Source organism: Pollicipes pollicipes, unplaced genomic scaffold (assembly GCF_011947565.3).
Source record: "Pollicipes pollicipes isolate AB1234 unplaced genomic scaffold, Ppol_2.1 Scaffold_3087;HRSCAF=3621_pilon_pilon_pilon, whole genome shotgun sequence".
In the NCBI taxonomy this organism is placed as follows: Eukaryota; Metazoa; Arthropoda; class Thecostraca; order Pollicipedomorpha; family Pollicipedidae; genus Pollicipes; species Pollicipes pollicipes.
In genome coordinates this window covers 30,557,148-30,571,859 of record NW_023596225.1, presented here as the reverse complement: position 1 = coordinate 30,571,859, position 14,712 = coordinate 30,557,148, and the positions used below count along the sequence as shown (strand labels likewise).

The 14,712-nt window shown below is 48.4% G+C and overlaps 1 protein-coding gene across 1 annotated transcript; it reads right to left on the bottom strand.

The window, feature by feature from the left end:
* Positions 1-3,162: 3,162 nt before the first annotated feature.
* Positions 3,163-5,367, bottom strand: LOC119090032 (uncharacterized). Its single transcript, XM_037212828.1, has 4 exons — positions 5,178-5,367; positions 4,556-4,686; positions 3,800-4,129; positions 3,163-3,594 (listed from the first exon to the last, which is right to left on the bottom strand). Exons 1-4 carry the CDS (start codon positions 5,365-5,367, stop codon positions 3,163-3,165), a joined length of 1,083 nt encoding a protein of 360 aa, XP_037068723.1.
* Between the last annotated feature and the right edge of the window lie 9,345 nt (positions 5,368-14,712).

Here is a 14,712-nt window from a genome sequence, read left to right as displayed (position 1 = left end):
AAAGGCGCACTAAACGCCCATCCGGGAACCGACTGAGCTCTAGAGCAGAGCAGATCGCGGCCTGCCATACAACAGCATAACGCGCTGAGTCTCCGGGTCAACGTGTCCGTCTCATTATACAAACGGCCCCGGCACTGTACATGCCAACGTCTTGATCACTTCGCCTTGGGCAGTTCATTCTTCCGCAATGGATTCCGTTTCGCATGAACCCGCTGCAGCAGAGTAATGGCTTTCACACATTGCGTCGTGGTCTGGATCGCATTTGTCACAGCTTGGTTTGACTACATTATCTTCGGGCACATATAACCCGTTTGCATGATGAAGTGCAGGGAAAAGATCCTAGGAAAAGTGGAGCAGACCACCTGGAGAGGTTCTGCTCGAATTAACAACTGACAATCTAATATCGTATTACAAAAGGTAACTGCTCTTCTTCCGATGCCAGAATTAAACAGAGGTAGAAAAATGAGACATTGCTACACAGCAAGCAGGCACTAAACTGAGACAAGTTATTGGCGTGTGATGACCTATTGACCTAAAATGGTCAGTTCAATTCCGCCGTCCGATTCAATTCTATCGTCAATTCAATTCTACCGTGAAAGTGCCGGCCGCCGCGCCGGCGGGAACCCCCGATCGCTGATAGGCGCGTTCAGTTCTAGCACCGTCGAATCAAATGGGCACAAACCAGCCATTTCCATTTCCAGGGCACATGGTACGAACAGGACAGACAAGAGTTAAACATGGTTCAGTAACTTTTCAAAACTTGAGTAAAGAAAACACATGGGTACAGAAACATGTACATATAAAACAATGAAACTTAAGTCTTGATCCAAGAGTACGCCGAGCACGCCCGCGCGCTGACAAACCTAAAGAACAACTCAAGTACCTCACGTATGATGGTTTGAAGATGCTGTTTGCATGCCAGAAAGTGACGCTGATGGGAAGCAACCTAACAGAAAGAAGTTCCACAAAACAGGTATATTTATATGAAGCTAAGGCAAACTGCCAGGCTTTCATATGTCATTGCTGAGGCTACGGACGTGAGCTTTAAAAACATGCAAGAAGTGTAAGCTATATATATATATATATATATATATATATATATATATATATGTGTATATATATAGTTACTTATAATTAATACTCAGAGCATAGCCGGACGAAATCCGAGACGTTTTTCGCATCTGTCTCATTATGGCGACTTCCATAATTTTGCCTGCTCCCCCATTGTGAGAAATCGACAACCATGCACACGGGTTTGCGTTTACAGCAGAGGTTGGTGCTGTTAGGTATGAATAATAGCTTTTGAGATTCCGGCCACTAAAACAGCTTCACCATGGGTACCGCTGTGCCAAAAGAATATTAACATAGCAGAGGCCTCTCCAGAGTTCGGAAAGACAGGTTTTTTAGACGGTGTGAAATGCATTATTGATGGTCGATGCAGATATATAGGCGGGAGCTTTTGGTACCTAGATACAAACCTCCGCACTTCAGAAAATATTTGCACAAAAAATTGATGCATCCCGTGACAAATTTGTCGTTAGGCTTTGTAAAACGTGGTGCAAATTGACATAACCTTAAACCTATCACAGCATATAGGCGCTATAGATGAAAAACGTTTCGTATATCTAAAGCTTACCCGTCAACCAGATCAACCTGAAAATGTATTTGTATCTAATCATGCTAAAATTTGAATCCCTCCCTGTCTTCCCTATATGACAATTTTATTCGTAGACAATAGCGTTGTACTAGGTTATTATGCGCGTCGCATTACTTCTTCATAAAAGCAAAAATCAAGTTACCCAAACGCATGGAGAATCGATAATTGGGATCTTCATAATTGGGTAAGGTGTTCGACCAGGAATAAGCCACCAAATGATTTTGCGACCCTCCACCACCGTGTTTGAAACATTACTGACAACTTTCCCCAATCTGCATTCGTCTACATTGTGATTACGCTATTAGACCGGCTATTAATTGTTCTGCACGTTGCACATTATCTTCCGGCCTACGGACACGTTTTATGTCCTTGTTTTCGTCTTTAGGACTTTTCGGCTACTCCTTGGCTAAAGCTCGTGTCGTCGTTGTTGTTGAGCGTGCTGACGTCAGAAATGTTGCAGCCGAAGCCAACATGCTAATGCCGCTGCTGTTGCGCGGTGCTGTCTCCGTGGGGACGTGTTTTCGCCGGCGGGACGTGTGGAGTCCTGGCTGGATCGGTGAAGCGCGTATTGCTCTTGTGGCAGCCGATGATATTGACGTAGAGGTTCGCTCTCGAGTCCAGACCAGACGGCCCATTTGCTGATCAGTCAGAGGTAAAAGGGCGTCCACTCGCCCACGAGCGTGGAAGGCGGCTATCAACGCCCGCCCTTCATAAAAGGAGACTCAATTGCCCTCATTTCAAAAGAAACGTGTTTTTTCACCCCCATGCTGAGGTTCCATACCGGCCAGATGCGATAGTAAAAAACGTCCACTCGCCAACGAGCCTGGGGGACTCATTTGAATGTCTGCCCTTTATGAAAGGAGATTCAAACACACCCATTGTTCAAAGTCTGATTCAACATATTCTTTCCCGAAATGTTGATCGTGATGAAACTGCGCGCATTACAGCAATGAAAGAGGACAATAAATTTTAGTGGCCTAGACCTTATTCATCACTGCCGTTTGGGGAGACAGTTTGTGAGCAGCTTGTAGACACACTCCGGTGTCTCCAAATTTTTGAAGGGCCATTTTAGTTCAGTTTTCAACGTGTTCCTCGTCCTTACAGCGCAGTCATCAGCGTAGAATTTGACCACTCATCTGAGGCTTTAACTCAGTAACTCATACCATGAACCCTATTTGACGCCATGTAACCATGTAACTACCAACAAATATGTTTATCAATATAACTTTTAAATACGGCCCATGCACGGCCCATGTCACCGCAAGCATCTCGAGCTCCACGACAGCGCAGCGTGACTAGACCTCAGACAAGAATCTGGAGCCACATTGGATCAGCTTCCACTCCTGGCCGTGACGCTGCAGCAGCACGTAGCCCAGGCCTCGGAGTCGTGATGCGTCCGTGTGGACTGCGGTTGGCAGTGACGGGTCGAAGTAGGCCAGGACCGGAGGGGTGACGAGCGTTGCTTTGACGACTTCGAACGCTGCCTGGTGCACCGATGTCCATGTCTACTGGTTCCGGGGCCTCAGCAGGTCGCGTAGAGGCTTGGCTGTCCTCGCTGTGTCCGTCGAGAACGCCCCGAGCTGGTTGACCAGTCCCATAAAGCTCCTTAAGTCTGTGAGGTTCTCTGGAACGGGGAAGTCAGCGATAGCCCGCACCTTCCGCTGGTCTGCTGTGTAGCCGTCAGGACTGATAACGTAGCCGCAGAAGTCCAGCGTCTGAACGGCGAGTGTCCTCTTCGCCGGGTTCAGGGTGATGCCATGGCTGTCGCATCGCTGAAGAATCTGGGTCACGTGCAGAAGGTGGGTCGAGTAGTCGTCACGGTAGGCCAGGATGTCGTCGACTACCTTGTTCGTCTTCGGCAGGCCCGCCAGTGCTGCGTCTCCAAACCGTCCATACTCGTCTCCAGACGTGCAGAGGCCCATGACGGCGCGTTTGAACTTGCAGCGTCCCCAGGGTGTCACACGTCAGTTTCTGGTCTTCCTCTGCGATCAGGACCCGGAAGTATCCTGACTTCGCGCCCAGCTTCGTGAAGTACCGGCTCCCTTGCTCGATTCCGGTGATGACATCGTGAGGCGTGGTGAGTGGATGCGCTCCACGTCGAACGTAGAGATTGAGTCTGGTCAGATCCACGCACATACGCACGTAGGTCTTGCCGTGGCTTCGGTCCGTGGGCGGCTTCGGCACTTGGACCATCGGGTGACACCACTCAGTCGGGTGTGCTACGGGCGTGATGACGTCTTGCGCGATCAGATCGTCCACCTGATGCTTGATGTCGTCTCGCCATGCATGCGGGATGTGTCTGGCGGCTGTCTCAGCATACGGACGAGCGTCTGGCCGTAGATCGATCCGCATTGGACCACCTGACATCTCCCTCAGCGGTGGCTGGGTGCTGAACACTCTCGGGAACGCCTTCTTCAGTGTTTCCAGGTGCAGGTTCTTCTGGGCTGGCGTCGGGTCCCCGTCGTCTGGTTTCTATCTTGGAAGGGACGGGTTAACCTCTGCCGCTTGAACGTCCTGAGTCGTCACGGGTGTAGACGTCTTCTCTTCAGCAGTAGTCTGTTGCGTCGTTGCTCCTGTGACACCATAGACCTGTCTCGGGAAGTCAGGCGAGGTGATGCCAGCGGCGATGGAGTCATGCCATGACAGGAAGGCGGCGTCTAAGCCTGTCACAACTGTCACGGCCGACGACGTCTGGCGTCGTCCCATGGTTGACTTGTACTGGAACGTGCCAGTACACTCCAGCTGATGTCCTCCAGCGGCCAAGAGACCGTCGGCCGGCTGTGTCAGCTGCGAGGAGTCGATGCCGATCCGCTTTGCTTTTTTGGTGCCGATGACAGAGACTTCGGCACCAGTGTCTGGTGTCCACAGGAGTGACCCCTCATTTCTCTGATGGCTGACCAGGACAGATACTTGCGGCGTCTTCTTCACGGTCACGCCTTGAACGCGCACGTCGTTCACGTGGAGGTTGCCGGACGTCTGTCGTTCTCCGTAGTCTGACCACGTGTTGCTCCGTCTGGCCCGCTTGCAGACTGATGCGTAGTGTCCTTTGATGTCACAGGCACTACACGTCGTGTTTCTGGCTGGGCAAGAGGCCAGCTGCCCCTTGGGGTGTCAAGGTCCGGCACAGCAGCCGCATCGCCTCTCGCGGATATGCGACCGGCTGTCTCGTCTGTAGCCGTCGTCTCGCCTGTAGCTGTCATCTCGCCTGTAGTTGTCGTCTCGCCTGTAGTTGTCGTCTTGCCTGAAGTCGTCGCCTCGTCTGAAGCTGGCGTCCCGTCTTTCCATGATGGATCGTCTTCCACGATTGTCTGGGCTGTCCTGTCTTTGTTGGTGTCTGTGCTGTCCTGTCTGTCTCTGCTGTCCCGGCTCCGACCACGGCGGTAGGCGGACACGGGGCGAGCGTGGCTCCCGCGGAGCGCTTCGCTGTTCTGTAGTGCGATTTCACACGCTCGACAGATGTCGATTGCCTTCTGCAGCGTCAGCGATAACTCGGCGAGAATAAGTCGCAGCGTTTCTTCACGCCAGATGCCGGTTACGATCCTGTCCTTGAGTCTGTCGTCCATACAGTGGGCACAGAAGTCGCAGAATTCCGCCAGTTCCTTTAGCACCATCATGTAGTTGTCGAACGACTCTCCATCTGCTTGCAGTCTTGTGTAGAATTCCTTCCTGTCGGGGATGACGCGCCTTTGGTTTCTGAGGTGCCTCTCCATCTTGTCCAGCAGGTCGCCTACTTTAGTGGTGCCGCTCACGCCCAGAGAATAGCGCACGACTCGCGTCCATTTATCGTCGAGGAGTGCCAGTAGCGCTGCTCGTTGCTCTTTGATGGGGAGGTTGTCGAGGCCTGTGAGAAGACGGTAGCCTTTGCGCTTCTCTCGCCAGGTCGAGAACTCTCACAGGCTAGCGGAGGTGGCTAGCCGCGGTGCTGGGGTGGCTGACGGTGGAAGGCGAAGTCTGCTGGTCGTGGCTTGTGAAGTCTAGGCGAGGGCGTCGTCTGCGGGCTCGCCCCCTTGTCTGCCCTGCAAAGCCTGAGTCACAACGTCAGCCATCCGGTGTTCAAGCCGGTTAGCGACTTCAACTTGGCTTTTCAACAAATAAGTGAGGTTCGCTATCGCAGCGGCAAAATAATTTCCATCCGCCATCGTGTCAAAACGATTGCTTCCACCGTGACTTGAACCCGGCTCCGCCGCAAGAGAGCCTTACGCACTGTCCACTATGCTACTGAACATATGATGGGTACGGTGTACTTTTCACGTGCTCTTCATACTCATTCGGCTTTGACTGGCTTGACTTCAATGCCGTACTTGCGCCGAGAGGTACTTGAGGCAAAATATGCAAAAACATGGCATTCGCAATATACATTGCCTTCCGACCGCGCCATGTCAAGTCCTTGGTTCGTTGGCACACACGATTAAACCAATAAAACGATGCATTGTTCTCTGGGCACGTGCACAACGCGCCGACTTGGCGCATCACTCTCACAGACGAGGTTGCCGTAATCGGCATATCGAACGGCAGGATGGGCTGCCCATATGTGAAGTCACTTAACCCGAGCACGAACACCACAGACCCCAAATGTCCGAGGCCTCTCGCGTTGATCAGGGCCTTCTGACAATAACAATGGAACAGTTTACGATGAGGCTCCACATTGACACAATGGAAGGACCGTTGTCAGTCAGGTGCCCCAGCACCGAACGGAGGGCTCTTCACCCCATTTCAGCCAGGAGCCCGTTACGGCGAGCTTGGGTCTCTGTGCCAATTATTAAACAACTGGAGCGATAACGGGTCTTTTTGTATCAATGCCAAATATTGATCCTTCTAATGGATTCCACATTGACCGGGACATCCAGACCCTAGTGTCGTTAGTATGGCCCACCGAACACCTTGCCCGGAAAGGGTAAAGAGCTTCCTTGGTGTTCAAAAGAGCGGATAAAGATAGGGCCAAAATGAAAAAGGCCAAAACAAGCAAGGACATCCATTATTATTCAGAATCAATATGTAAAACAAACCACATACAAGAGCATCAATGGGATGACCGGTGTCGCAGTCTCCGTCAAGCCGAGGGGCGCTGGCCACTGCAGCCAACACTTGACGCCAGACGCGCCGCGCGAAAACAGCCGTCGTGAAAAATGGTCGCGGAAGTCTTTCGAAATCAACTCCTACCGTTCAAAAGTTAGGCTGGGCATATATTTCACTGACATAATGTTTAGGTCGTCGTCGAAACTGGAAAGCAACGGCAGCAACACAGAGATAGAGATAATACCCTCACTTGTCTAGTTTCAGAATTCATTCCAGCACTGGTGCACCGATTCGCGGTGCTGTAAATGCTATTCGTTCCTATTAGAAATCTACAAATGGTACTGAAGGCCCCGGACATACAGCCTCAATTTGGTTTCCAAAACTCATCTCATCATCCTTATTTACTTGTCTCTGTCGCGCCGTTTATTCCCCTGATACTTCCCGTTCTGTGAGCTCTCCCCGCGAGGTTGGACCGCAGTGCGCCTATGAGCCTATTGAGGGCACTACTTGGTTTATAGTGGATCTGTGTCATGCTTGATTCTGTTGTACTTGTGCATGATGCACAACGCGCTTGAATACCCTGAGATCATCTGGCTCTGGAATGACTTATCTATCTGTGTTTATAATTTGTTGTACTGTTGCAGAAGCCGACACGGTGATACATGAGGATCATTGGCGTGAATACAGCTTTGCGAGTGGCTAGAACCTCTATATCTGCACGCATATGCGAGGAGCTGCTTCTTTGCCGCGTTGCAAGGCAGAAAACGAGTGTGGCCGCGACAGGCACAGATGAAGAATACTTCCGGACTACTTTCTGAACACATAAATTAAAATATTAAATCGTTCAAGGCACATCTTTTAGAAACGCTATCGTTTTCGCCCGTCCGCTGGCCACCACCTAATGCTAGCCGCAAGGCCGTCACGTGGCCTACGGAGACTGCAACGCCGGGTGTCGAGGTCCATTTTTCTGATTTGTCACCGCACGTGGTCAAAACTGTTAGCTAATACTTCCACTTCTCGATTCTGAGCAATGTATGAGAGCTCCCGTAAAAACAAGGGTAGGCCATGTCAATACAAATTTATGACCCTATTTCTACCTGCATTATATGTTCACTGTCTTCTGCGTTCACAACGTATCTGTGCAACAAAGGGAAATCCCCACACTGACCCGAAGTGTTATGGGCGTAGAAGGAACTCACAGAAACATCCATAGCGCCGGTGTTTTCAATTTATGCAATAACTAGATGCCTGATGGCCTTGGTTTATTGACTTCTTCAAAAAACAAACAGAGTAGTATCTTTCTGTGCATTCTGGGTTCTGTTGCAGTCAAGGAGATTTAATATTGAAATAAAAAGAAGAAAATCTTACCGTTCGAATTCAAGTTTTAGGGATGGAAGATTCTATCACCAGAAGGAGCACCTTATGTTGACCCTGCACTCCTTCCCCGGCCTTACCAAGGCTCTGGCTGCTACCCTGCGTGGGTGAGCTCGTTGAGCAGCGAGTATGGGCACGCAAGCGTAATCGCGTGGTCACTGCAGAGTAGCGCCGCCATCAGGGGTGAAAAAGCTTCTGTTTTACCGGATATGATCGCCGAAAAACTGACGCTTTTGCGAAGCAATTGGTGACAAAACTGCAAAAATGAAAACAAATTTTAACAGGCAAAACCACATTACAACAGATTATTCCAGCTCCACGGATTCCAAGCTTAGTATTGGTCTGTACTCGATAACACTTGCAGCGTGAGCACATGTCGAAACGTCGACATTTCGCTGTATGAACAAGTTGAGCCATAAATTGCTGCCAGGCATGGTAGCTTTAATTAGAATAGTTTTTAGCAGATACCAGAAACATACTACAAACTGTACTATATCAGTGCCGACGTTACAGGTCAGTGGTGACACAGTGCTTTTCCAATGACCCTTAAATCGGTGCTTTTCACAGATTTTTCGGCCAAGATCCGCTTCAGCATACTAAATGGCATAAAATACCAAATAATTAAACTTATTATAGTCGTAAGAATCATGGCTGGACCACAGCATCTTGGCGACGAATGTGGTCAGTTTCCTACGCAGAGCGTTTTAAAAGCGTCGCGCCGTTTGGGACAGATGGGCTTGATTGCTCGTCACGAGGTAATGCGTTGGCTTCGATGCAGGGCTGTTGGCTGCTGTCGGTTGTGTTCATGACGTGAGAAGCTGACTGGCTAGAACGGCGCAGCTTAATAGCGTTAAAAAGCCCTGCCGATTTAGGATTGTTGGTTGTGGACACCTGAGCTGTAGCTTCAGAGGTAAAAGGAGGTCGTTGGAGCGACACATGTAGAGGATTCATCCGTGAGCGCTGTCATATTTAAGCGTAACACGGAGAGTTGCCATGTAAAAAGTTTTGCCTCTTTTTATCTTAAAGAGCCGAACTGTCCTCGGAACCTGCCAAACTTGCACGCCGTCGAGGGAAAACTGCCTCTCAGAAATGTCACAAATCAAGAACAGATATAACTTTCCAGAAATGTATTACCAAATTCCTACCATCCAACCCGCAGCAACATTTAGGTTTAGGTCCGAAGGACAAAACGCAACACCTGTATGAAAAGAACGAAATCGATCCTAACTGCCATGGCTCCACATCATTGAACCCGGGTAGGACTGAACGTGCCTCGCTCTGTTATGTTGTGTACGCGTGGACGTGATCGGGGGCTGCGCGAGTCCTTAGTAAGATCATTAATGAGAATACTCCAGGAGCGCTCCGCGTCGTGCGTTGACAATCATTTGGATTGCAGGCAAACATAGGCGGCAACCAACAAACTGGACTTAAATATCCGGATGACGCAAGCAGTTTCAAAGTGATGTTTGCACACCCAGAGACATAAATGTCCTGTCATTTATGATTCGAAAGGTCGCATGAAATGCAAACAACACCAGGGCGGTGTCGTCCGACGCAGCAACATTAGGCGCCGACGTTGTACCTACAGCCTGGTGCTCAATGAGCCGTGCGATCAGCTAAGTTTGTATGACAAACTCGGAATGCAAATAGCGCCCTGGGTTTGTTTGGGAACGACTGCGCGCAATGCAACTCGTGAAATGTCAGAGAAATTTGGTTCATTTCATTCTGCCAGAACCGGAGACCTATACCAGGATGCTCACCAATGAGTTAAGCAGCCCGCCGCAGTGACAAATTTGCTCCAAACCTTAAAATTATTACCACACGCTTGTTTTGTCGGATGGAATGCCTGTGCTGTACTGGGGAACGGCAGCAGTTAGCGCATACCCATGACGCTCACAACTTTTTTCTGATTTTCACACAACCTAAAAATTTGCAAGGGTGCTGTCCTCAATAAAACATATTTTCCAGCCATACGGTCCGTGCTTCACTCCGCCCCACCAGGCAAACTTATATCCCGGAAGAAATGTATAGAATGCCTTCGTTTTGCAAGGAACAAAAAAACATCAGTTTTTACCACGTGCCGTTTGTAGCGGACCCCACCGCTATTTTCAGCGTTTCTCATTGCGTCTGTCATAGGTATTTGGTGTGGCACGGCATGCCAGGAAAAAGTGTGCATTTAATGCAGTGTTTCATAAAATCCCACTGAGATTACCTGTCGAAATGCGGTATTGTATAGCTGTTTTCAATAACGTCACAAGCGCTTGCTATAGGAAAGCTATTGTCCAAACAAGAGAAGATGCGGAATGGCAATGACAGACAAGTTGATGGTCCATACATATATGTATTTCCAGTAATTTGTCACAAGCAAAATGCAACATGTGTGTGTGTGTGTGTGTGGGTGTGTGTGTGTGTGTGTGGGTGTGTGTGTTTGTGGTGGTGTGTGTGTGTGTGGGTGTGTGTGTGTGTGTGTGTGTGTGTGTGTGTGTGTATTCTGCGTGCGTGTATGTGTGTGTGTGTGCTCTCCCCCCCTCTCTCTTCTCTCTCTCTCCCTCCCTCTTTCTTTCCTTTTCCCTGTTCCTGTCCCCGTCCCTGTCCCCCCTCTCTTCTCTTCTCTCTCTATCTCTCTCTCTCTGTCTCTCGCTTTGCGTTCGCCCAATCCGTTGACATGAGAGTGAGTGATGAGTGAGTGAGTGAGTGCGGGAGTGAGTGAGTGAGTGAGTGAAGTGAGAGAGAAGAGAGAGAGAGAGAGAGGAGAGGGGAGAGAGAGAGAGGGAGGAGAGAGAGAGAGAGAGAGAGGAAGGAGACGAGAGAGAAGAGAGAGAGAGAGAGAGAGAGAGAGAGAGAGAGAGAGAGAGAGAGAGAGGAGAGAGAGAGGACGAGAGAGAGACGAGAGAGAGAGAGAGAGAGGTCACGCCGCGGGCCACGCAGACTGTAGCCTGCTGCCACCTGGCATCTGCCGGGTCAAGCAATCAGCCCCCTCTGGTACTCAAACCCAGGATCCAACCACGCACGTACTGGATTCGGGCGGCTGATTCAGGCCGACAGTTGAAGAGAAACGGGCATAAATATAAACACATGGGAAAACATGTCTTAGTGATTGAAAATGAAGTGGCACAACGAAACGACTGAAAACCACATGGTCGCAAACCAGGAGTTAGTGCTGTTAGTTTTATCCCATGGGGCTAAAGCACAATTAATTATATCACTTAATTCGCGATTTATATGAAATCGAACATAAAACACCGATACAAAACATTGTGCATCCTGCTTACAAAACATTACTTGAAGCATCAAAAAATTATTGGTGCTTTATGAAATACCCTAAAGCTATATATATATTATATATATATATATATATATATATATATAGTATATACTATAATATGATATATATATATATATGCGCAGGCAAACTATTTGTCAAGCTGGGTGCAGCAGCAGCCTCAAACATCCGTATCAGTCCGTAAACTATCTCTACCTTTCGTTCTGCGCCAAAGCAAAACGGAAAATGCCAGCCTTCTTCGCCACACAAGGACAGGTTTATTTCGTGGCATCATGACCACCGCTAAAAGACATTGGGACATAGTGGGAAAACATGCTTCTTCCGCAAGTTCGCGTCTGTGAGACTAATGCACTTTGCCTTTCGTCGTAATCTTCCTTTTGGCCCGGGTGCAGTATCATGGGATTTAGGCAAGCGCATCACACCAAATGTGCGGAACGAGTAGACCACGGTTACGTACGCGTTTGCTATGGCTCGACACACTCACAATGGCGAATCCCTGCCTTGAAAGCGAACTCTCCTCAAAAGACCTGCGGCGAATCCATGGCTTTCTGATCGTCGTTTTGGACCGGCGGTTGCCGAACCATGATTGGACTTCTGAGCACTGGTTTGTGACGTCATTGTGATGTGATGTCAAGTGAAGTCGTTCACTTAAAACGTGTCACACAGAAGGCGAGAACATTTTGAACTGTTACGGCGACATTTCGACTGAAACAAGACAATACACTCATCGTGTTTAAGACAGCCGTTTGTAAAGCCTAATGACTGCAACTTTTAGGAGCTAAATCGTTTGATTGATTGACGTTATACGTTGTTGCTTTGCTTTTTTGATGTTTTTGTTTTGTCTTACGCAATTACCAATGAGTAGGTGACCGGGAGTGTGTCCTGTGTCCAATTGTGGCATAAACGACTCTGAGAAATATTAGGACAGTGCCAAATCCTCGTGCTATGCAATGCTATGCCCCATGCTATGAAAGGTGAAATCACCTAAATTAGATGAGAAAAGTACGCACTAACATTGGTTAGCAGCTTCCTTGTGAGCACTGTTTAAGTAAAAGTGTTTTGCCCAAAAATCCCCTGAATGTTGGTATCTTGCAAAAACTGTGGCTTGCTGGTTAAGTAACACTGTTTAAGAAAAAACAACTGAAAAATCGAGTGGGATCATCGGCATGCAATTTTGAATTCACTTCTGCTATTGTTTCGATAAAGACGTGTTGCCAAAATATCAACCTAACTATATCTCCACTCTCCGTCTTTTCCTGAGAAATAAGGCTAATACTAATCTTATCTAAAAGAACACTCCGGTTTTTAATGCGACGCTGGATCCATCTTAGGTCAGATAAGGGGGCGTATCTGGCTTCCCCGCGTCAATGTCCGGCGTGAGAAAACAAATGGCCCCGTCGGCGACCTTAAAAGACATGAAGCCTTTCTGCTGGTAGCAAAAGTACACCGTGAAACATTTGTGAGCACAGCAAAAGGCAGCATTGCAACACACCGCTGGGGGCCGCCTTTGCCTTGCTGCAGATACAACAGCAACGATGTAAGTCACAAGGTAGCAACGCCGCATGTGTTTCAGATTCGTAATCCAGCAACTGATTCAGAAAAGCTTTATGGAGTGCGAGTTTCTTCCAGTAGGGTTAGCTTATGTCGTCAGCTGGCGTGTAAGTTTCATCTCGTGTCGATTACTTCTTATATAGAGTGCCCCAATTACGCACGGGAAATTTCCTCGCGTTGTAAACGTCCACTGCGTTGAAAGTTCTTGTTACGTCCTGAAGGAATGGAAAAGTGGCTGGGTTTAGTGCAATCGGATTCGCTTATAGCGGACTTCTTGCAGACGATTTCCAGGATTCTCAGGGGTGGATCAGTTCATAAAAAGTAATAGGTAGCACAGTATGCGTAATCAATGCGATCACATCGCGCACGCACTTGCGATGAGTGCTGAACACGTTCATGTGTTCGAAATCAAATCGCGACACGCTAGCGGCGTCCGCCATTGCTGACGGCATGCGTGTAGTCTGACAGCCCCTTAGAGACGTGTGCGCTTTACAGCCCCGCACACAACGCTTGGCAGTCACAGCTACCCGGTCCGCCTTGTATGATAGTTGTGTCGGACGTGCTGAAGCATCTGTCGCAGAGTAAAAGAAGAACATAATGCTGTTTTAATTAGAGGATTAGACTGCAAGGCTTCAGGAAACCAGGTTAATCTGCTCTACGCGATAATTTTATGTTTTTGTTTCCGGCGGAAACGGAAGTTGTGAGTTTGCATACTGTGTCTAGGCCTGCGTCGTCACCGTCTATGACGCGGCTCTACGTGCGCCCTAACGTTCTCTGACGCGATGCGTTTTGACCTGTAAAAGCGATTGCAGCACGAGCTGAATTCACTGGATCCAGGTGAAGCTGATGCGGATGACACATTGCTGCTGCGTTGATTTTCCCCTGCATCATCACCACGCGAAGCGACTTTTCAACCCCGTCGCGTGCTGAAGTTGCATTCAGCTGTGACTGAGCTAACGAGCAGGGCCATGAGAAGACGACCATGTTTAACGGCTTCCGAGATGGGCTCTCATAATAGCTATGACGGACAGTCTGGGGGAATGTATACTGACCTCTTTGGCAACTGGCAAGGGCGGTTGCTCTTGTCCCTCTGGCTGCCTCCGTATGGCTGGTATATACGCAGCTTTTGTGCCACTAGGAACAAGAACGTTACGAGCTTCAAAAGAGTGAAGAAATGAATGAAATGGGGTCTCTTCAAGTTAACTGAGCGATGAGGGCTTAGAACAAAATGCATCTTAAGTTGCACGCTATAAATCGCAGTACGGATTAAAAACCGGTGCCCGACTGATGAGGAACTTTGAAACTTCCCTAAAATTCCGGTGGTGAGCCATGAAAGTAAAACCACGCAATAGCTGACTAATCCATTTACATTCACTCAGGCACGTAGCCGAAGTCTTTCCAAAGGGGCCACATGATAGCTCTTTGGAACCTGTGAATTTAGACAACATTTCTGCGAAATAGTCCCGCGCCTAGTGTTAACTTCTTCGCTACGAGGACCATGTTCTGCTTGGTCTGATACTTGTCTGCATCGCAAAAGTTTCTTGACTTTTTGCATACTGTCAGCAATTTTTGGCGTATTACAGGTGAGGTCATCGGCCTAGGCTAGATCAAGTGATATATTTTAGAAAACAATGACCTTGTACTTTTATTCATTAAAGAGAGTGTGTTTAGTCCTCTCGGTTTTAAAAAGACGCTCGCGTGAATTTTTCGACCAAGCTATTGATGTTGGCAACAATGAAAAGTCCATCTGAGGTTTCTTACCGTGGCGATTTTATACATATATATAGATATATATATATATATATATATATTATATATATATATATATATA

Coding starts and splice junctions, on each gene's coding strand:
- LOC119090032 (XM_037212828.1), bottom strand. CDS start 5,367: ATGGAGAGGCACCTCAGAAACCAAAGGCGCGTCATCCCCGACAGGAAG. Junction 4,130..4,555: donor CGCCGCAAGTATCTGTCCTG/GTCAGCCATCAG, acceptor CTTCCAAGATAG/AAACCAGACGACGGGGACCC. Junction 3,595..3,799: donor GAAGCCACGGCAAGACCTAC/GTGCGTATGTGC, acceptor GGACGCTGCAAG/TTCAAACGCGCCGTCATGGG.